At 31.6% G+C, this 22,419-nt stretch overlaps 1 protein-coding gene across 3 annotated transcripts; it reads right to left on the minus strand.

Annotated features, from left to right (window-relative positions):
- Positions 1-9,187: 9,187 nt before the first annotated feature.
- On the minus strand, positions 9,188-12,950 carry LOC133296934 (probable carboxylesterase 11). 3 transcript variants are annotated; one of them, XM_061495979.1, is made up of 3 exons: positions 12,484-12,950; positions 11,910-12,315; positions 9,188-10,145 (listed from the first exon to the last, which is right to left on the minus strand). In XM_061495979.1, the coding sequence occupies exons 1-3, from the start codon at positions 12,728-12,730 to the stop codon at positions 9,608-9,610; spliced, it is 1,191 nt and encodes a 396-aa protein (XP_061351963.1). In that variant the 5' UTR covers positions 12,731-12,950; the 3' UTR covers positions 9,188-9,607. The 3 variants fall into 3 exon arrangements, with proteins under 3 accessions (XP_061351963.1, XP_061351961.1, XP_061351960.1); XM_061495977.1 differs by having other exon boundaries at positions 11,910-12,357; positions 12,469-12,950; XM_061495976.1 differs by having other exon boundaries at positions 11,910-12,950.
- Between the last annotated feature and the right edge of the window lie 9,469 nt (positions 12,951-22,419).

Here is a 22,419-nt window from a genome sequence, read left to right on the forward strand (position 1 = left end):
ACTAATATTTCCCATATTATAAAGCTTAAAATTCAAAAAAAATAAAAAATTAGAGGTTAAACTTTATAGAAAAAAAAAAGGCACCCCAATTAAAAAATGGGATTATTGTTTCTCATATTATATAAGATAATTTTATTTCCTACATACACATAAAAATGTGGAGCCATGTGAATAGATGACAGAAAAAAAGAAAATATGGATAGAAGATAAAATTATTTTTTATAATATAAGAAACATTAATCCTCTAAAAAAAATATAATAACACTTGTACGGTTTGTACAAAAAAAAAAATATACTAAAACCTTAATGTATTTCAAACCCGGGATATAAATCTTGTGTTCCTGCATTTCTTTTTCTCGTTGGGTGCCATTTGACTGCTTAAGTAATATAAGTATGAGACAAAAATGAATAAACGAAAACAATACATAATAAAAAGATAAAAAAGAAACTAATAAGAATTAACCTTTATCCATTCATTATTTTATTTAGGGAAAACTTCATTTTCACCCATTGTGGTTTTGTGATTTATCATTTGACCCCGTGGTTTTAAACTTATCAGTTAGACTCACTGTGCTAAATTAATTTATCATTTAACCCCCTATGGTTTCAAATTTTTACTTAGCCCTTGTGATTACAAAAAATTTCACTTAAATCCCTTGTGATTTAGAAAATAAACATTTTAAAAACATATTTAAAATAAATTTTCTCTCTTTTTTATTTTATATCCTTATGTAATGCATTTAGGGTTTGAAAAATATTTTGAGTTATTTATTCTGAAATTAATTTATAAATTATCTTAATTTTTTATTTTAAAAATATATTTGAAATTAAAAAGATTATTTAAGATGAAATTAAAAAAATATTATTTATGATAAATTAAATATGTACTATCAAAATAAGATATTTACTTTCTTTAAATAGATAAAATAAAAATATTTGATTTGAATTTATTTTCTTGATAAAAATAAGTTAATTTTTTTAGAATTTATTTTTATTTTTTAAACCTTAAATGCATTAGGTGAGGATATAAAATAAAAAAGAGGGAAAATTTATTTTCCTCTTATTTATTTTTTAAATTTTTTATTTTTAAACCACAAAGGGTCTAAGTGAAAATATTTTTAACGACAAGGAATCTAAGTGAAAATATGAAATCACGAGGGGTTAAATGATAAATTATTTAAGCACAATGGGTCTAAGTGATAAGTTTAAAATCACAGGGGGTCAAATGATAAATCACAAAATCTCAATGGGTGAAAATGAAGTTTACCCTTTTATTTATTGCATGGAAAACAATACATAATAATTTTATATTGTGTTATATGAGGTGGAGAAGGTTATAGTTACTACCTCTTTTTCTTATTACTTGTAATTACTAAATCGTAACCGTTGATTTCAATTAATCTAACGGTTATAATTTATTAGAAATTAATAATTAATTAATAAGTATGACCTAATAAATTATAACCGTTAGATTGACGAAAATCAACGGTTACGATTTAGTAATGACAAGAAAATCAACCGTTAGATTGACGAAAATATAAAGAGGTAGTAATTATAACTTCTCCTATATGGGGTAGGATAATCTTACTATCAAATTTTTCTACTACCAATCAACTACCACTCTAATATAACCATGTACTCCAAAGAGTATATTAATTTTTTTTTTCTCTTTTCAGAAATTTTTCAAAGAATGTCGGCTGAAAAGTAGGATTCAACGGTAATTAAAGTGATAGTAAATTGGTAGTAAAAATATTCTAATAATAAGAACATCCTATATATTGTATATAAACAGTGGCGGACCCAGGAAAAAAAGTTTATGTCCGCACATTAAGTGGCGGGGGCTGCCCCCAAAATTTTTTTTATATAACTTTCACATGGAGGAGTTGACTTATCAATGTAGGAAAAATATATAGTATAAATAGCAATTCTAAGCAGATAGAAATATAAATTAGTAAAAAATGATGTATAAATTAAGGGAAAAGTATGTGTCATTTTACAGGATATAAAATTGTATCATTTTAAGTGAGAGAAAGAGATAGATCATGAGGGAGAGAGTGGACAAAAAAAAGTGTGGCTTCCACCTTTTTGTGAGAGTGAAATGACACAAATTGTGTCATTTAAAAGGACAAACATTTTTTCCATAAATTAAATGTTACTAGTGAAGCAAGTATGACAGTGAAGCTATGTCCAATTATTGTTGAATTGAGCGATTGAAGTGTGCAAACTCAGAAAATCAAGTCATCCTATCTCTTAAGTTACTACATGAAAAACAATATTATGCCATAAAAATTAGTGACATTTAATCTCAACACAAAAAGTATTTAACATCTAAATTGCAAAATTAACATTGACTAATATAAATATTGAACAAGAGACACATAAGGACATATAACAAAAAAAAAAAAAAACTAAAATCTAAATTTCATGTCCGCAAGTGCGGACATGTGCCCCTATGTGGGTCCGCCGTTGTATATAAATATCATAAAAAATTTAATCGTGGATATAAAAGAACTAAAATATAAAAATTGATATATTTGTATTTGTACAGAAACAGAGGCTCTGATTGATTTTTGTTCTCCAGAACAATTTTTAAATTTTAAAAACAATAAAACAAAAAATCGTGTTTGGAAAGAGTGTTTTCATGCTATTTGTTTTAAAAATAGTGTCTGCTTTTTTGTTTTAAAAACTGAAAAAGCAAAACAATAGCAGGATGTTTTCCGAAGCTGTTTTCTGATTTTCTTGTTTTTGCGGTGGCATTTCTGTAAATATGGGGATTCATTAATGGCATTTTCGTAATTAAATCGATTTTAATTTTAATTTTAAATTATTTTGCGGTGACAATCTTGTAAATATGAGAATTCATTAATGACATTTTTGTAAATAACTACAACTTCTTTATAACTTTAAAACTAACTATATTCAAACAAGTTTTATTGTTTTTTCACTCTTAAAATCAGTTTTCAAAATCTATTCTCAAAACAGTTTTTAAAAACAAAAACACATTCAAACACACCCAGAGTTACTTTTTCACCCTTCTAATGTCGTTTCGTACCATTTAAGGCTCGTTGCTTCCCGTAGCCAAGCAGCAACCAATGACTACGAGCGAAGAGGGGAGAGTGTTCAGGGTGAACACCGATATCTAATATAAGGTTAGTAGAATGGGTGTATCTGTGAACGATTAATACTCTTAGTGATGTATTAGATTGGGATTTCAAATGATTTTAATGGATTAATTTTGGAATAAAAAATCCATTGGTATTCAATTAGAATTTTAATGGATTGAAAAAAAGTCACATTCGATTAGAATTTTAAAAGATTATTTTAGAGTCCCTCCAAATCCGTTGTATTCAATCAAGATTTTAAATAATGAAAAAATAATCTTCTGATATTCAAAAATCTAACTATTTTAATGGATTTTCTATTGGTGTGAATTCCGTGGGACTTTTTAGTAAAAAATATAAATATGATATCTCTCACAATCTTACCATCTATGATGCACGGACACGGGACACGACACGACACACTAACACGTTAATTCTAAAAAATATCATATTTCAACACGTTGGGATACGTTTTGATATTAAATAAAATTTTTAATATATATAATATAATTTATATTTAATACATATAAGAGTCCATAATAAGTCATATAATCAATCAAATATTTAAGTTTCATAACATAAATATAAATATAAATAATTTTTCGTACTTTGTTAATTTTTCATGTAAAATTTTAATAACAGAAAAAAATTAATTTATAAATTATTTCTTTTATATTTAGTTAACAAAATAAAATTAAGATTTAAAAAAAAAAGTGTCCGAGCGTTGACCACGTGATAGAAAAAGTTGACTGCGTGTCGGAAAAACATGTCGGAATGTGTTGGAGAGTTGACCGCGTGTCCCAAAATGTTGACCGCGTGTCGGAACGTGTCGATGTCCGACACGCACAAATTTAAAAAATGTTTGTGTCCGTGCTTTGGAGTTTACCATAACCCCTAGAATTTCTTGAGATTTCTCTATTGCAATGTTTTCTGCTTCCTTTGGTAGGTTGACCCGCTCGAGATCGGGTTTCTCCATGGGAGCTTCGTCAAAACTCAAAAATAGCATATTTTTGAGCGATTTTATCACAAAACAACCCAGAAATAACAAACAAACGAGATTTTAATATAATATATCTCAAAAATAACATATTTTTGAGCCATTTTTAAGAAATTTTGAAAGTTTAAAAAGTGAATTTTCAAGCTATGGTTCGCAATTTTTCTTGGCACAAAAGGTGTGATTTTTTATTAAAAACAACATAAAACAGTGAGAAAATAATTGGGGAACTAAAACCCCCAAACCAATTTTCGTTTTACATCAATGAAACAATGTCACTTTAAAAAAAGATTGAAACTTTCATAATATAACCCTATATTTCGTAACAATACATTCATGAACGAAATTCCTTCACTATAGGAAATAATTTCAAATAATGTTGTGTCAATAGATAACTAAAAACTTATTTTTCAAAATCCTCAAAGCAATTTAAGGTTTCAATGTATATTGAAAAAAATTTGAGAAATTTTCTAAACTTTCATATAATAGAACCCAAAAATTTAGATTTGAAATTTTCTTATAATATTCAATGAAAATATGCATATGATATATGGTAAGAAAACTCTTATCACGTAGAACAAAAACTCCAAGGTTTTCAAGATCAATTGCAAAAAATTCCAAACGAAATTTTATCATGAACTTTAGGTTCTATATGAAAATTTAGAATAATTTTAATAATTAAAAAAGTTGAGTCTTATAATTATATATGCATAGCTTTGATACCAAATGAAAAAGATAATTTTCAACCCATTGGTCAAATCCAAGAGCAGGAACGAGAAAATGCTAATGCATGGAGGACTAGTATAACTTTAGATATGTGAAAAACTATTGTTTAGTAATTTTAAATGTTTGTCAAAAATTATATTATGTTTTGAGAAAAATATTTCTGCAGTTACTGCAGATAAGTTATCTGCATTTATTTCCTAAACAACGTTATTTTGGTATTGAAAAATTAAAAAATTATAATTATAAAGACTATAATAACCCTGAAATAAATTAAAATTACAAAAACACCATGATTTCCGTCCCAAAATATCGTCATATTGGACTTACTGCAGAAAAAATGAACCTTGTTATTTTTTTATGGGGAAGGTTATACTTACAACCTATTTTTGTTTACAATCATATCTTAACCGTTGATTTCCGTTAATCAACGGTTATTATTTTCACAAAACAAACTCATTAATTAATATTTAATTCGCAATGAATGATAACCATTGTTTGAAGGAAATCAACGGTTAAAATATGGTTGTAAAATGTTGTAAACCAAAATAGGTTGTAACTTGTAAGTATAACCTTCCCTTTTTTATTGACTCTTGTAATTTTGAATGTTTGTTAAAAATTCATATTATTTTTTAAAATATTATAAATCCATATTGTCCTTTCAAATCTTATAAATTCTATTAAAATCCTTTAAAATTCAACCTTATCAAATTTTGATTGTAAAAAAAGCCTTTTAAAAAGGTCTTTTAAAGTCACTCCAATTCTAAATAGTCTTTTAAAATCTATAAGATTTTTATCTCAAAAAAAGTCTTTTAAAATTCTAATCCAATACACCCCCTTAGAGTGTAAGCTATGAAGCACTGACACTTCAAAAATCTCGACATGTTGTGTTCGACACTTTCTGATACTCTTCGACACTCTGACACTCCCCGACACTTAGAAACTCAAAAAAAGGTTCAAAGGTTGTGTTGCGTTACGTTTTTAGTTCTAACTATTAAATTCGTTGAATTACTATTATCATTTTATTAAATTTAATATAAATATTGTGATATCTTATGTTTCTTTGCAAAACTAAGTTTAGTTTTATTTTTTTGTTAAATTATTGAATATTAAATATAATATACACAACATATATTAAAAACATTATTCAATATCAAAACGTGTCCTAATGTGTCGAAATCTAATATTTTTTAGAATTAACCTGTCGGAGTGTCATGTTGTATCATGTTCTATGTCTCATGTCAGTATCGGTGCTACATAAACTATAAGTATGTATGATGAAGTTAATGGTCTGATAGTAATGTTGTTAGGCTGTGTGTACGAAGTGTATCCCTTTAGGAACACTGTTTCTCAATTTATACTGGCATTGGAGAGCAGTTATCTTGGTGGTAGAGGTCTGCAGTTTTCCCAGGCATAAACGTGGGTATCAGAGAGTGAGAGAATCTGGAGTGTGAATATGTGTTTGATCCTCTTCAATATTATTTTTAGAAGGTTTAAAGTCTTAATAGTAGGGCTCATCCCTAATAGAACTAGTCACGAAGCGATGAACTAATTGAAATATCTTAAAAAAGAAGAAGAGTAAAGCCTCTTTTGAGTCCTAACAAAAAATACGGTCCTCACTTTAGTCTCTTATAAAAAATATTAGTAGCTGATTTCTATAAAATTCAAAGTGGATTCATTTTAGTCCTTTTGAGGAACTAATGTAGGTCTTTTTTGAATTTGTGAGGGACCACGATTCAAACTAAATGGATCCACTTTGAATTTCTTAAAACCTCGGAACTAATTTTTTTTTTAAGAGACTAAAGTAGAAATCGTATTTTTTATTAAGGATCCAAAAAAGACTTTACTTTAAAAAAAAGTGAAAAAAATTTTTATGGTTATGAATTCACGATCCGGGTTTATGGGCTAAGGCCCAAGTCAGATATATTTTGCAGGAGTGTGAAGACCAAAGTTAGCCCCCAGGGGGACTAAGCCCAAGGAATTGCCTGGGTATAATATCATCGGAACACACAATATTACTGAATATTATTAATCACGTGGATTAAATCAGTTTAATTAGTTATTATGAAATTAAATTTAGTTTATATGGTGTGTTCAAAATTTAATAGGGATAATTTTGTTATCTTATAATTCTATCTGACTGAATCAAATTAATTGATTAATAGATAAATTTGGGGAAGAAATTAAAACAAAAATTGGTTGATATAGGTGAGATAACGCCCTTTATAGAATTATTACTTTATAAAATAAACTATGTGGCATTTTGATTGAGATGGAAAATTCAACCCTTGCTTGCTCTGCTACCACGTCACCACGTGTATTCTTAAAATTACAGCAAAGCATTGATAAGGACAACATGATAAGCCCATAAATTCTAAAGAGACACACTGAATAAGTAAAAGCCAACATTAGCAAGTTTTTGATTGGACATTTGGTTAAAAGTTTTTCAAAAAGCTCATCAACCCCAATAAAACATTCCCTCTCTTTAATTTACTTTTGATTTTTTTTAATGAAATCACTTGTGTGCTAAGTAAGCGGTGGATCAGATTATTTTATATCTATATAAATTACGGATTTGATATTTCATATTGTTAGAGGGGTTTTAGTTTGTCCTTTAACATTATCAGAAAAAATTTTCTACACATATAATATTTTGTGAGGCTCACACTTTTTTAAAGCAAAAAAAAAAATTATAGCACGCAAAACGATTATAACATTACACAATTATTTTTTCTACAACATAACTCTTATAAAATCCATTGTTACAAGATAAAATTATTTACTATACATATAAAAAGTGTACGAAGTTCATATAAAAAAATAAAATAATTGTATCTTCATAATATAAAAAATATTAAACTCATAAATTATATTTCAATTTTTACCATTAATTTTATGGAAAAAAATATATAATGTTGCCTGAAAATAGTATCCAATTTCTACATACACAAAAACACATATGGGTCTCACTTTTTTAATTTTCTATCATCATTTTTTTTCTCTTCTCTCTATGTTTATCTCTTCGGGGAGGGACGAAAATTTTCTATAACATGAGACTTTCAATTCCCTAATTTTATATATATATTTAATAGCTTTGGTTTATTATTAAATATATAATTAACTTATACTATTTTTTTTTTAAAAAGTCTTATAATGTAGATTATATCAGTATAAGATAATTTTTCCTATCTCTTTATATGTAATATATATCATGCAATACGCTTAATGTCATGTTTGGAATCTTTAAAATTTTAAAATGAAATAATTCATTTTAATTATAAATATTTTTTTGTGCGAAATTTGTTTGAAATTACGATAATATAAAACATTGATTTATTTACATTATTTTATATGTAACATCTCATGATTTCCCTTACTTTAATTATTTTTTGCCGATTATAAAGTTAAAAAGTGTAGCATGGCACATTAATACTGAGAAAGAACAACGTTCCAAACCTGTTCATTATTACATCATGTTTTTTCAATCAACAATGCCAATTGCACCCATTTTCATTACACTATTTTTAGATTTTTTTATAAGTTTTATAATAGGGAAAAACTAATCTTCAGCTACATGATATTGTTTATTTTCCAATCGATTCTTGAGCTTGGTTTTCTTTTATTTTTTTTATTTTATAACTATGTAGGTCCCACCACATGATTGTAAGAGTGGTAGGAGATATCTTGTGTCCTGTTGATGGAGATTAATAAAGCCCTTTATAATAAAAGAACATAAACACGAATTTCAATACACTCTTTATATTATATTACAAGAAACATTTCTCTTTTTACAAGTAACATAACTTTCCCCAACCATAGTTCCTGTCTAGTCCACGAACACATGGTTACAGGAGAGTCAACAGAGAAGCCACCTGTGAAAATACGCCCAGAAAATCTGACAGATTTATCAATCTGATCATACTCCCCTGGATTAGAGTGGCTCCCATTCCCTCATAGTGCTTCCAATATTGAGACCAAACAAGCCAAACTGGTTTGGCTTGGGTATGAAGATGGTTTCAACCAAGATGAAGAGCATTTTCCCATCTCTTTGCTTCATGAGAGGTTCTCTATCAGGATTCAACCTCCACATGGTTCCCCTCCCCAGAATCCATGAGGAATTAGAGTGGGCAATTACCTCAAGATTTGTGATAATGGCCGAGGCAATCCATAGAAGACTATGGCATATTTATAATGACCCTAGGACCGAAACACAAAGATCAACAAGAAGATAATGATTAAACAATTGTCTGTAATTGGAGACACAAACATTGTGCCCAACAAAGCAAACTAAGCGAGCATCGGCATTAACTTTTTGGTTTTAATATTATTAAAGAAACACCATATATCCTCATCCTAGATCATCACTAAATGGTATCTTATGGGCAATTGTTTTTTTAATCTAAAATATGAATCTTATCGAAGCGTGCCTCGTACAATAGAATAGTACACTAAAATTAAAATTTATATTTTTTAATGAGTATAGCACATCATAATACACAGGAAAAATGGAACAGGGGTTTCCAAATGTGGGGTGCATGAGGTGAAGGCATCTCACTGGCTTAACTAATTCCCTTCTCAAACTACTCTATCTTACAGAAAGAACTGACGCGTGGAGGGAACATGGAACAGGTCAACAACAAGAACGGCAGGACCTTATCAAGCATCAATACAAATCAACCAATATATCACAAATCCCCAAGTAAAATGGTAGCAGAAGAGCGACCTGAAGCTAATTTCAAAGATGGGGAAAAGATTTTCTCACTGAACATCCTAATCTGTGTTATCCTACTCAATATGAGAATTCATGACCTCGAAGTGAAATATATTTCTTGACCCAGATGGCAATATCCTCAGCACAAACCTGGGCCTGAGGGCTTTTGAGAAGTACGTCAAGTGTTGCAAATTCATGGACTGCATCCTTATACTCAAGAACAGGTGCATCAACATTCACCTTCCTAAGCTCCTCTGAGTAAGCAATAGCACGATCCCTCATCCAGTCGTGTTCTGCCACCACTGTCAATGTTGGAGGCATGAGTTTTAAAGGAGGACCCCGGCCTGAGACTAGGGGATTGGCAGCTGGATGGTCCAGGCTAAATTCTTCCTCAGGTAGGAATAGTTTCCATGCTAGCATACACATACCCTTGTCATAAAAGTAAGAGTTTGCCAATTTTATTTCAGAGCGAGTGGGCACACTTCCAATAAAAAATGGATACATCAGGATCTGTGCCACCACCTTGACAGGGTCCAGAAGCTTGCCTGCTTCTAAAGTTTTTCGAGCCACGAAGTCTGCAATATTTGCACCACAACTCACGCCTAGAAGAACACACCTAATTCAATATCAAAGAAAAAGAAAAGGTTAAGCACCGAATTTGTGCAGTACATAACTCCACGAAGACTAGCTTCCAACAGGAACCATGACTAGAAATAATTAAGGTAACAAATACACAGCAGCTTATCTACAAAAATGTTACCCTTATGATATGACTCCAAAATGGTTAGTAGAGACCACTCTAAATGAGAAAATGGCAGAAGCTTCATGTGAAGCATTGTATTATTAGACTTCATAATAGGCCCATGTAGCCTGCTGACTAGCATCACCCAGGACTCAGACAAATTTCTGTACTTTTCAATTAAGTCTTTAAAGACAAAACTCAAAACTCACAGAAGCGCCAAAGGAATGGCAGCGGATGCTATTAAACTACAGAGGAAAGCACAGCAAAAAATAAAAAACAAAAAGCTAGCAAATAGAAGGAAATGAAAAATTGAAAATTAAAAATAATCTGAAATATGATACTGACATAGTAAGCAAATCATCAGACCAAAAGCAAGAATGGTTGAGTCACAGGAGAAAAGGATTCACATAAACTATTGTTTAAGCACCTTAGGTCCACTAGTCCTTTTCCTTTATCATCAAAACCCTCTAATTTCCCATCAGTTAGTGCAGGATGACCTGTGCCTGCCATTAAGTAACATCTACCAGAAGAATATCCTGCATGCCATCATCACTTTACCCCCTCCCCTCTCTTTCAATGCCTTTTGTGTTTTTCAGCACATCTGTAATGTTAAGTTATAAGAACTAGGCTAAAGACACATTCTAAAGTGAAAGAACTCATATAATCAGACATAATCTCTTTAGATAAGATGAAAAATCAAACTTACTCCCATAAACAGTTGCAAAGACATCAATCAATTTCCAGTTTGGCAGAAAGGCTGAGGCCTAAAAGTAAAGCTTAGCTATAGAACTAACAAGATGAGATTGAAAATGTGTTCTTCAACTGAGGAAAGAGTGGCAAAAAAACCTATAGGCAAGTAAGAAATTTCTTTTCAATAAAACCTAAATAATTTAATAAACAGGAAGGGAGAAAGGCCAGACATCGTTGTGAATTTTGAGAAACACAATGATTAGAACACCATATTTTCTACACAAAAATAACAAAATTTCAACACGTAACAGAATACTCTCACTAGTTTCTATAACAACTGAGAATCCCAAACCAAAAATATATGAACCAGATCTAGATGTTTGGAACAGGAAGATGATGTGATTTTATTAAGGAACACTCTAGGGGGAAACTAGTTAATCAGTAAAGAGAGGCTGAGTATATATTTTTGCTACAAATCTTAAAAATGTCACTAATCAAATATGTAAAACAATGTGCAAGAATAACCCTTTAGATAGAGTCCTAGTAGTTTACTAGACCACTCTAATTCAGTCACTAGTTCATTTCAATCAATATTAAATTGAAAATCTCAACTCAAACTTGCTGACATCAACCTCAAAAACTCTACTAATACCAGGTCAGTCACCTCCTCCTAAACTCCGGGATCCCTTGACCAATTTGATACCTTAATTTACACTCTCTAATCACTCTCTATATTTAAAATAGCCAATGAATGCTTGCACATTGCACACAAAAAAGCAAAAAAAATACAGCATTCAGTTCAGTCACAACTAGCATGATCATATCATCTAAATTCAAATTAAAAATGCCACAACACTAAGTGTTGTGCCAAGCTACAAACAGCAAGATCAGGAAACAAATAAAACAAAATTGGCAAAGGGATAACAAAAATGTGCAATTTGCAACAACCTTGATAGATTTCCATGAGCAGCCAACCATGGTTCAACCATTGAAGCTCCAAAGGAATCAACAATATGCCTATTATTACCATCCAATTTCTTGATCCCCATGGATTTGCTACACTCCGCCAAATTCGCCTGTTTCGCCAACCAATTCATCACCTTAAACCCGTCCTCGAACGCCGCCGGGTACCGATTCTCCGGCGCAAGCCGGTACCCAACGGCAACTACAACTACGTCGCATAGCTTCGCGATCCGCCGGCAGAAGAAGTCATTGGCGACAGAGTCGTTGCTCCCGCTCACCCAACCTCCGCCGTGAAACTGCATCATTACCGGTAGTTTTCTCCGGCGATTATCCATCGCAGGCGAGTAGCCTCCGTACACGCCGCCGGCCATCAAATTCAAACCCTCCACATCACCGACGCTGTTCCTCCTCGTTTCTTCCCTCGTTGGCGCACCCGAAGGGTCATAGCTGTTGCGACGCAAAGCGTGCGACGACACCGTTTCATGCTGCGCGGATCCAGGTTCGGGTTTCCGATTCGTGGTGCTAGGTTTGGGGGGGTGAGGTTTGGAACCAGGTTCGGTTGGGGTGAGTGCGGATTCGGGAAGAAAAATTCGTATAGAGAGGGAAGTGAAGGGGTCGATATGGATATCCTTGGTGGCGACTCCGTCGGAGAAAGAAGGGTTCGCGGCGGCGACGGATTCGTCGGGTCGAGATGTGACGCCAAACGGGTTGGATTCTTCGGGCGGGGCTTGGATCCGGTTCTGCAAACGGTGCTTCAAGAGAAACTTGAAGAACACACTATAGAGCTTAACGGCCACGGTTGGCATTCTCTCTCTCTCTCGAAAATTTCCGAGTATGCAGAAACCTGAAACTCTTAATTGTGATTATGATAATTTCATAGCTTAATTACGATCAAATTGGGATTATGCTGTTTGAAATTGGAAAATGACACAAGATTAGGGTTTTTTTTGTAACCCTAAATGGTTTTATTTTGAAGGCTTCTATTTCAATGGCGTTGGTGAGGTGAAATCGTGAAAGAGAGAAGAAGAAGACACACACGCATATTGCACAGTGAGAGAGAGAGAAAGAAAGAGAGAGAGGCTTTGGTTTTTGTTTTATTTATTATTAATTTTTGAAAAACTATTATGTGGATTTTTATTTTTTTAATAATATTTGGAATTTTCTGATTTCCTAAAATCATTTTCTGTTGAGTTTTGGATTTTATTTTTTGTTAACATTTTCTGCATGTGTGTTGGGAATCTAGGAGCTGTGCCACGTGGAAAGTGTGGTGGCGTCAGAGGGTGTTTTTGTTTTTGTATTATACAATTTTGTGTTGAGATTGTAGTGGCCTAGTGGGAGAATGGAGAGCGTGAAAACTATAAAGAAAAAATATTCAACAATTTCGAGGAGGATTTTCAAAAAGTGTTGGCGGGACTTTTCGGAAAGTGTGGAAAAATTAATATAGGAAGTTATAGGATTATTATCGTAGATTTATTTATGAGTTGGATATTTCTTTTATATATATATATATATATATATATATATATAAATAAAAGTGTATATAATTAATGTGAAATGAGATCTATAAAGAGAAGAGAAAAAAAAAATCATATATTTCTATATGTGTATATAGAATAAAAATTATCTCGTACAAAATGAAAGACGTTAAACTTTTTATTTATTGATAGTTAATATTCTCTCACATAAGATAATAAGGTTAAATAAATCATGAGATGATCATTTAAAAAAAAAAAAAGATTTTAATTTTCGTGGATATATACTGTAAGTGTGTGTAATTTATTTCATAAGTTTGATTAACAAAGAGAAAAAAAAAACAGCATATTTTAGATAAAAATCAGTTGAATAAAAGTGATGATAGATATGTGTTGTCAGTGAGAAAAAGTTTATACAATATATCCCATACGAATTTAGAAGTTTTGAATTCTAAATAATCAATTGTTGTTGATGATAATGAATTATTTGTTGTCAAATAATTAACTGTTTTAATCAATAATGGATTTTATCAGTTGATTATTTGTTTAAATAATCAAAAATTGTGGAATTCCAAAATATTATAGAAGGTTAAATAATTGATTATTACTATTGATAATCGAATATTACTGCAGCTTTAAGTTAAAAATATGTATCTAAAATAAAATAGAGAAGGGTTATACTTACTACCTCCTAAGTTTACTACTTTTACTACTAATTATCACCATTAGATTAACTTTTAATCTAATGGCTCATATTTACCCTTTATAATCCTAATTTTTCCCTCAATCTCTCACCTCTTTTCTCTCTCTAGGTCACGCTCTCATCTCTTTCACAAAATTTCCCTTCTTCATCGTTCTTTCTCATCATAACAGAAGACCCCAAAGCGTTCCCTCCATCGTTCCCTTCTTCATGAACGTGAAACCAAACGTCATCGCTCTCCATGATTACAGCGAATGATGAGATTTGGGGCTGAATACATAAAGGCATGTTTCTTCATCTTTTTCGTACAATTTGGGTTGAACCACATATATCTGTTGTTGTTAATTAAATATCAAGAAATGGATTTGATTTTTCACGACATTGTGTTATCAAGCATCCAGAAAGCTTGATACTGAAGAGGTCGTGTTCTAAGGTTTAGTATGTGTAGCTCTGTTCGAAAATTGAGATTTATGTTTTAGTACTTTACATACTTTAGTTACTTACAAAATCATGGAAAATTGAACAACTAAATGTATATGTTTATTGGTCTAGCTTGTCAGTTTCATGCATTACTATTTAAATTATTGCTAATAATCATTTGCATATGGTTAACCTGTGTGCAGGCCTTGTGTGCCTTGTTGTCAGTTTTGGATGATTAAAGGAAACATGAGGCTCTTCTTGTTGAATCTTTGGAGAGGCGACAAACATCTCTATGTAGATCTATATCCAGGATTAAGGTTAATACTACTGGAACGGGAAATATGTCACATTCTGATCAACCTGGGCAGGATTAGAGTTTCTTGAGTGCTTGGAGAAGCTGAGAGTATATAAGAAATTGTCTACTCATGTTTATAGATTATGTTGGCATTTGATTTGCATGTATATAAGAAATTGTTTACTCATGAGTAACTTTTAATGCAAGAGGATTTTTTTTCCCAAGTTGGATTGTATTTGATTTATGTATACCCGTCTTTTTTGAATTAACCATGTTGGCATGACTAACCATCAACATTAAGCAATATTGCGCTAAAAATTAGAAATTTAAATTTGAGATAAAAGCAAAAAATCGGTAACTTCAAGTAGTGGAATGATTTCATTATAAGGCCTAATGTTGGATGAAATATTAAAAAGAGTGGGAACATATTTGATAAAGAAAGATTCTAGTTTTGCAATCATATTGCTATCAAAGTCACAAATGGACCGCACCTAATTACCTCAAAGGTTATCTAACTTCAAACTGCAAAATTTTCCTTTGCAAGAATGTCATATTCTTTTGAAAAAAAAAAGGTATGGTAAGTTATATAATTTTGAGTGAACAAACTGGGTTTTATTTTTTGTAGGGGAAAAGAAGAAAAAAATCAAAGAAAATAATACCCTTTCCTTCAAAACACACATAAACACAGAGAGACATAATCTTGAGATTTATTTGACTGGAATGCAACCTGATGTAGCTTTGGCAAATACGACTCTTTCACACTCAGATCCAAAAATAAATAAAAGTTAAACAACATAATCTAGAACTAAAACTTCCTTTAATGACAATTATCTCTCTTCTTATCTAAAATCAAATCAATATAACTATTCTTTTTTAACAGTTTCCGCATCATGCTTGGTTGTGTCCGCATTTTGTGGCTGTTGTGCCCCTGCCATTTGAGAAGCTTCCAACTCCTCATATTTGGAAACTACATGTTGCAGCTAAGCAATAAGATATGAAGTCTCAAAAAGTGTCACTTCATCTTTGCGGTGCTTTCCACAATCCCCTTGATGACATAAATTGATTGCTGGCACTTAGCCAACAAGCTCAAAGTTAAATCTTCCTGCAAACATACACGAATAGTGTAAATTCTACATGAAAAAAATTATACTATTACATAGCTATATAGATATTATCTGACAATACTAAATGGATAACAAATTCAATGAGCATAAGACCCAAGCCTTCAATTAAAGACTTTGACAAAATTAAAAGACAGAAACTGGACATAACAACATATAAGTAACAAAACTTACCTCGGGAGTGATGCTCGCTGGCATGCATTGCGATGAAAAGGAGTTTTCGGCCAGTGTTTGCTGCTCACAGTCGTCGTTCATGGTTGTGACAATGAATGGAACCAGAAGGGAAAGAACGATGAAGGAAGAGAGAGGTACTTCTTCACATACTCCACAACTTTAAAAAGAAAAAATACAGAAAAAGACATTAAAATATAAAGATCTGTATAAGGTCTGCTGATCTTAAACATGTCATTTGTGTTAACCGTATTAAGTATCAAGTATTTCAATTATCCAGACTAAACATGTTTCTTGTTATTTTGGTATGTTGAAGATTTTTCTGGATGCTTTTATCTTTCATAATGCTCAAGAAGATTTATCTGAATAGTAATGACTATCGTTAACGCTTGCTATGATCCATTTGTTATTTTTATTTATGATACTTATGGTTACTAGTTAGCCTTCCTTCTAGTTATTTATTCGAGTGCAGGGAGACATACCAATAATTTTTTTTTTAATATTTCAAAGTCAGGTGTTGGGGTGAGGGGGTATGGAGACAGGGCTAAGTTTTTTAGTTGAACCATAATGTTCTTCTTACCAAATAGGAGTGTTAAATTAAATTTAGATTATTTTTTTTTACAGTTAAAGCTCTAGAGTTATTTTTGCAAGATCTTGGTGACCGCACTTATGAAATAACTCTTCAAGAGGAGCAAAGACCATGAATGCATTAGATTTGTACAAAAAAATGAAGAAACATGCCTTTATGTATTCAGCCCCAAATCTCATCATTCGCTGTAATCGTGGAGAGCGATGACGTTTGGGTTCACGTTCATGAAAAAGGGAACGATGGAGGGAACGCTTTGGGGTCTTCTGTTATGATGAGAAAGAACGATGAAGAAAGGAAATTTTGTGAAAGAGATGAGAGCGTGACCTAGAGAGAGAAAGGGGGTGAGTGATTGAGGGAAAAATTAGGATTATAAAGGGTAAATAGGAGCCATTAGATTAAAAGTTAATCTAATGGTGATAATTTAGTAGTAAAAGTAGTAAACTTAGGAGGTAGTAAGTATAACCCTTTTCAATAAAATAATAAATAAATAAAAACTTGAACCCCATAGATTATCGTAGATTTATTTATGGGTTCTATAATTCTCATTTGATATGAGAATTTAAATTTTCCTACACATCCTTCGATTTCCGTGCTGACATGGGTCTTACATATAATTTTTTCTAACACATGAGTCTCACATGCTTTTTATCTCTACAACATGAGAATTGAATTCTCATTTAACATGAGAAAATTAAACCCCTTTATTTATTGATAGTTAACATCTTCTCACATGAGAGGATAACGTTAAATAACATATTAGATTATCCTTTTAAAAAATATTAAAATCTTATTTTTTCTGAGCCGGGTACACTTTTATCCTCATCGTCGCATCAATTTTAAAAGAAATTTTTTTTAATAATACAAAACGAAAAAAAAAATTAAAGATCTGATACAAACTTTATTATATAAAATTTGCCCTTGCTGACACTAATAATTTACTTTGCATGCCACTGAGGTTAAGGTCTGATTATGCCGACACATATTGTTGAAGATATGATCTTTACTATTCTGCTGATACATACTGCTGAAGATAAAATCTCTTATTTTCAAAGGCTGACAAGATATAATGGCTAGGAAATTTGGTTCTATACTCTATCATGTGTATTATGTCTCTCAATCGTATATAAGGAATCTCCAGAAATTGGGCTACATATATTGTCATCTTCTTTCTCTTCTTGTTCTTTTAACAGCTGGCTTATTTCCTTTTGATAATCCAATATTTTTGCTAACTTCGTTTTTAGTACATCCACTGTCATAAGTTCTTCTTGCCTTTTTAGCAAAGCCATAGTTGTCAACGGATTTGTCTGTTCACCTATAGCACTGCTTGAACCTGTAGAGGCATAGAACCTGTTTCCTCGGACACGGGACACGACACCCCGATACGTTAATTCTAAAAAATATCATATTTGGACATGTTGAGACACGTTTTGATATTAAAAAAAAATTAATAAATATAATATAATTTATATTTAATACATATAAGAGTCCATAATAAGTCATATAACCAATCAAATATTTAAATTTTATAACATAAATATAAATAAAAATAATTTTTCGTATTTTGTTAATTATTCATGTCAAATTTCATAATAGAAAAAAATTAATTTTTTTATATTTAGTTAATAAAATAAAATTAAGATTAAAAAAAATAAAAAAAACGTGTCCGAGCTTGTTCGAGCGTTGACCGCGCGTCCAAAAAACGTGTCGGAACGTGTCGAAGAGTTGACCGCATGTCTCCAAATGCTGATTGTGTGTCAGACGCGTGTCCGAGCGTGTCAGAATCGACACGCAAATTATCAAACTTTTCGCGTGTCGGTGCTTGCGAGTCTGTTTCTATACTAGCTTCTTTATTTCTCACAAGGGAGCAACTACCTATCTTACCTGCTTTTGAGACCGAGAAACCTTGAAATTTTTATTATATATGACTTAATTGTTGCTGTAATGAAAAAATCTATTTAAGAAGCCTCCTTCTTTCTTCATTAAAATTTCTAACTATTTTGGCTAGAACCTCAGGATGATCATATAAAAGAATCTTAGACTAACTACTGGAGCCTTTGTTATATGGAAAAAGGGTCATAGAAATATCTAAGAAATGGATGAATATAGAAATTTGGGCCAATAAATGATCTTGCAAAGAACATGCTTCTTCTAATGTATTAAAACCTTTATATTTTGGGTCTTTAAAATTTCTAGTTGACTTTACAACATCTATCCATGAATTAAAAACTCTTGACAGGTGACCTTCAAACACTACATAAAAATGAAATCTTTCTTATTATTGATTAAAATTATAGGCTAATGCATTCGTACTTGCAATAAAATGTTTTCTATCTTTAGGTTCTTTATTATAAGAAATTCATAGATTATCTAGGATACAATTTTGTTCTAGTGAAAAAGCTTATTCTGGTAGAGGTTTAAAGGTTATATTTAAATTAGGAAATATCTGTAAATTAACATTACCAAAAGTTAAACTATTTGGAATTTGAACTACAGACTTGTGGTATAAAGTTCTCTTCTACTGATTGATAAAGATTTTGTTCTATGATATGTTGTTGCTATTCTTGATTAAAGATAAGAGTTCTTGGGTTATTGCCTGGTCTCGTCTGTAAATTCACAATTAAGATTTAGTAATTGTTCTCGACAAATAATCTGCTATATAATTATATTGAGCTTTTTTTTTGTATAAGATAATTATATTGAGCTTTAATATGTTAATATTAATCTTATAACCAAGATTAATAAATTTGTCTTTTAATATTAGCCATCTTCTTCAACCTAATTTATTTTCATTTATTTACTATAAAACTTTACTATTGCTTCACAATGTAAATTCTCTATTTATTATAAAAATTTCAAAAGCATTTAATCATTCAATAACAGATTCTATTTAATAGTCTATAGCACTTAAATTTTTAACTTTGTGATTTCCTCTAGCATATATCTACAAATTTGTTCTGTTACTTTTTCTTAATATTTATTTGGTTTCTTTCTTAATTTTGCTGCCCGCATTGTTAAATTAAGAATTTAATAAATTTAGATAATTAATTATGAGATTAATGAGATAATTTCATAATTGACCCTAATAATTATTAGAAGACTTAAATAATTATAGTAAGAGGAAAATAATATTGAAAGTCATTTTTTTGACGAAAAGTGCAGATATCGGTTTTGATTCACGGTATAAGTGTGTACCGGTGAAGTATCCCGAAAAATTATAATAAGTATGAGAATATTCCTAGAATAATATTTAGGGCTAGAATATCAAGTTTCAAGTCAAAATAATGAGAACTGACGTTAGAACTAATACTGACAGCGTGAGAACGCGTACCTAAAAGTGTTGCGAAAAATAAAAATAAAAATATGACAAATCTTAGAAAAATGGCTAGTTTCATAATATGAAATTTGAGGTTAAAATGATTAGCGGAGCTATTAGTGCTAATATAGTGAGATTAGTTTAATGAGCCTATAAATTCTAAAAGCACAAAACCCTAGGCAGATTTTTGGGAACACTACGTAAGTTCATTTTGGCTGCCACCCTTTCTCTCTTCACAACTCCATAGTTTTGCCTTCAAGAAACATCAAACACACCATTGACCACCTAGAGGCACTCTTGATGGAAAATAAATCAAACTTGAAGACCATTTTCGTGGATGAGGTTGGGCAGTAGCTGATGGTAGCATCAAAGTCTCCAAAGATCCTTCTTTTTCTGTATTAGAAGCCTTGGGTATACCCCTCAACCCTTTCTCTTGAATTTTGTTGAAAAGGTTGAGTTTTGAACATGTTTAATGAGTAAAAATAATAACTTAGTGGACTATTAGGTAGAACATACGTGGGGATAAATTTTTAGTACCACTGTTGTACCCAAGTGGGTACAACATTTTGCCATTTTTGGAAAAAAGTGCAATGTGGCGGGAATTTTTTTTTGAAAAGTGTTTAAATTTTTTCTACAAGTGAAAAAATGTTGTACCCACTTGGGTACAACAGTGGTACCAAAGATTTATCCGTTAAAAGGGTAACTTGAACCTCTATGAACCTTAAAAATGATAAATTGTGATTTTGGTTTGCGAAAATTGGCATTTTTGGTCGAAATATGGGTTCTGCTGATGCTCTACCCGGGTAGATCTTCCACCCTACCCGGGTATATGTTCTTCTGCAACTTACCCGGGTATATACCCTATTACCCGAGTAGAGGAATCGACAGTGAACATAGTTTGCTAAAAATTCAATATCTCAATATAAAGAGCTCCAAATTGGGTTCCGTTTGGACCTATGTGTAGCTAACACATAGAGCTACAACCTTGTAAAATTTTGTAGCCATTGGATAAGTGGTTTGATCTCAGTGTTAGTTTGAAGTCGCATCATGGTTGCTGGAAATTCAGCTTGCAACTGTCACTTAGCGAAAATCATAACCGGAGTTATACAACTCCGATTGAGACATAAAATATGTCGTTAGAAAGCTTGCGACGTATAGTTTCACATATTAAAATTTTAGAATATTTGATAAAGATCTGCAACTGCAATTTAAAAAAAGATAAAGACAGTTTGTGCTTGGAGGCTTTGGGAGAAGCCTGCAGTACGCTAAACAAAAAAGGAAAGTGTAGTCTAAATATCATGAAATTATAGAATCCGTTTATTAATGATATTTTCTACATAAAACAGATTGCTTCTGTTGGACCGTGTGACAGTTGGTGTGTTTGTTTATACCGAGCCTTTGGATAAGGATTTTGGCACTACAGGTAAGCTTTCGTGTCCTCGGATTGATCTGTTGCTTGTTCCACCGACCTCAATTGGAGGGTGGTTTATATGCATGTATCTTTTTATGAAAGATAAAATATGCATTGATATATGCCTGAGATATGTTAAATTAACTATTGATGTAATGTATGAATGTGATGTTGTTTTCTTACACGATCAGATAGCGACTCTGGTGTGTAAGGCATAAGGTTGCGACCCTTATGTTTAGATAGGTCGCAGACGTGCATAAATCCTATTCTGTTCCCTGGCCAGTCGAACTGCATTTGCATACATCACATGATTAATGAGTTGTAGTATTTAGCTCGTTGAGCAAGATATTATATTGTCATGATATAAATGCCTTAACATGAACATGCATTGAAATTACTGTTTTTCAACTTATATTATACTTGTAAGTGAGTTTGGGGCGGAAGAGTTCTTGAGGACCCCTTGTCTTACTGAGATTTCTTTTTAGAGATCTCACCCCACGTTTGGGGCACATTTTCAGGTTCAGGTAACTCAGGGGTTGATACCTCGGGCGGCAGGAGGCTGGAGCTGAGTTGAGTTGATTATGCATGCTGATTACTGACATGTCTGATTTAGTGCTGATGTTTTATCCAGTATATGATTATTTGCTTTGAGACTTTGTTGGGCTTTGTTGCCTTATTTGGTGAGCATAGGGATTGTCCATGCCACGTTGATGTTAATTATGCTTTGCTTGGTGATGTATAAATTATCAGGATTATGTTCGGACTACAACATGTAGTTCCGTGACTTAGATACTCATTTATTTATATTATGAGGTTATTCAGTGTAGATATCTGTTTAATTGCAATTACATACAGGCAATCTTTTGAAAATGAGTTAAGTAATCAACTTGGTAATTAATAATGTCGTCATAATTGAAAAGAAAAAGTTATTTCCGTATTTTAATTAAGCGCTGCTTAATACGATGATATGATAACAAACCGGGTATACACGGGGTGTTACACT

Source organism: Gastrolobium bilobum, unplaced genomic scaffold, assembly GCF_033153095.1.
Source record: "Gastrolobium bilobum isolate Gb01-03AN ecotype WA unplaced genomic scaffold, APGP_CSIRO_Gbil_v1 utg54160, whole genome shotgun sequence".
Taxonomy (NCBI): Eukaryota; Viridiplantae; Streptophyta; class Magnoliopsida; order Fabales; family Fabaceae; genus Gastrolobium; species Gastrolobium bilobum.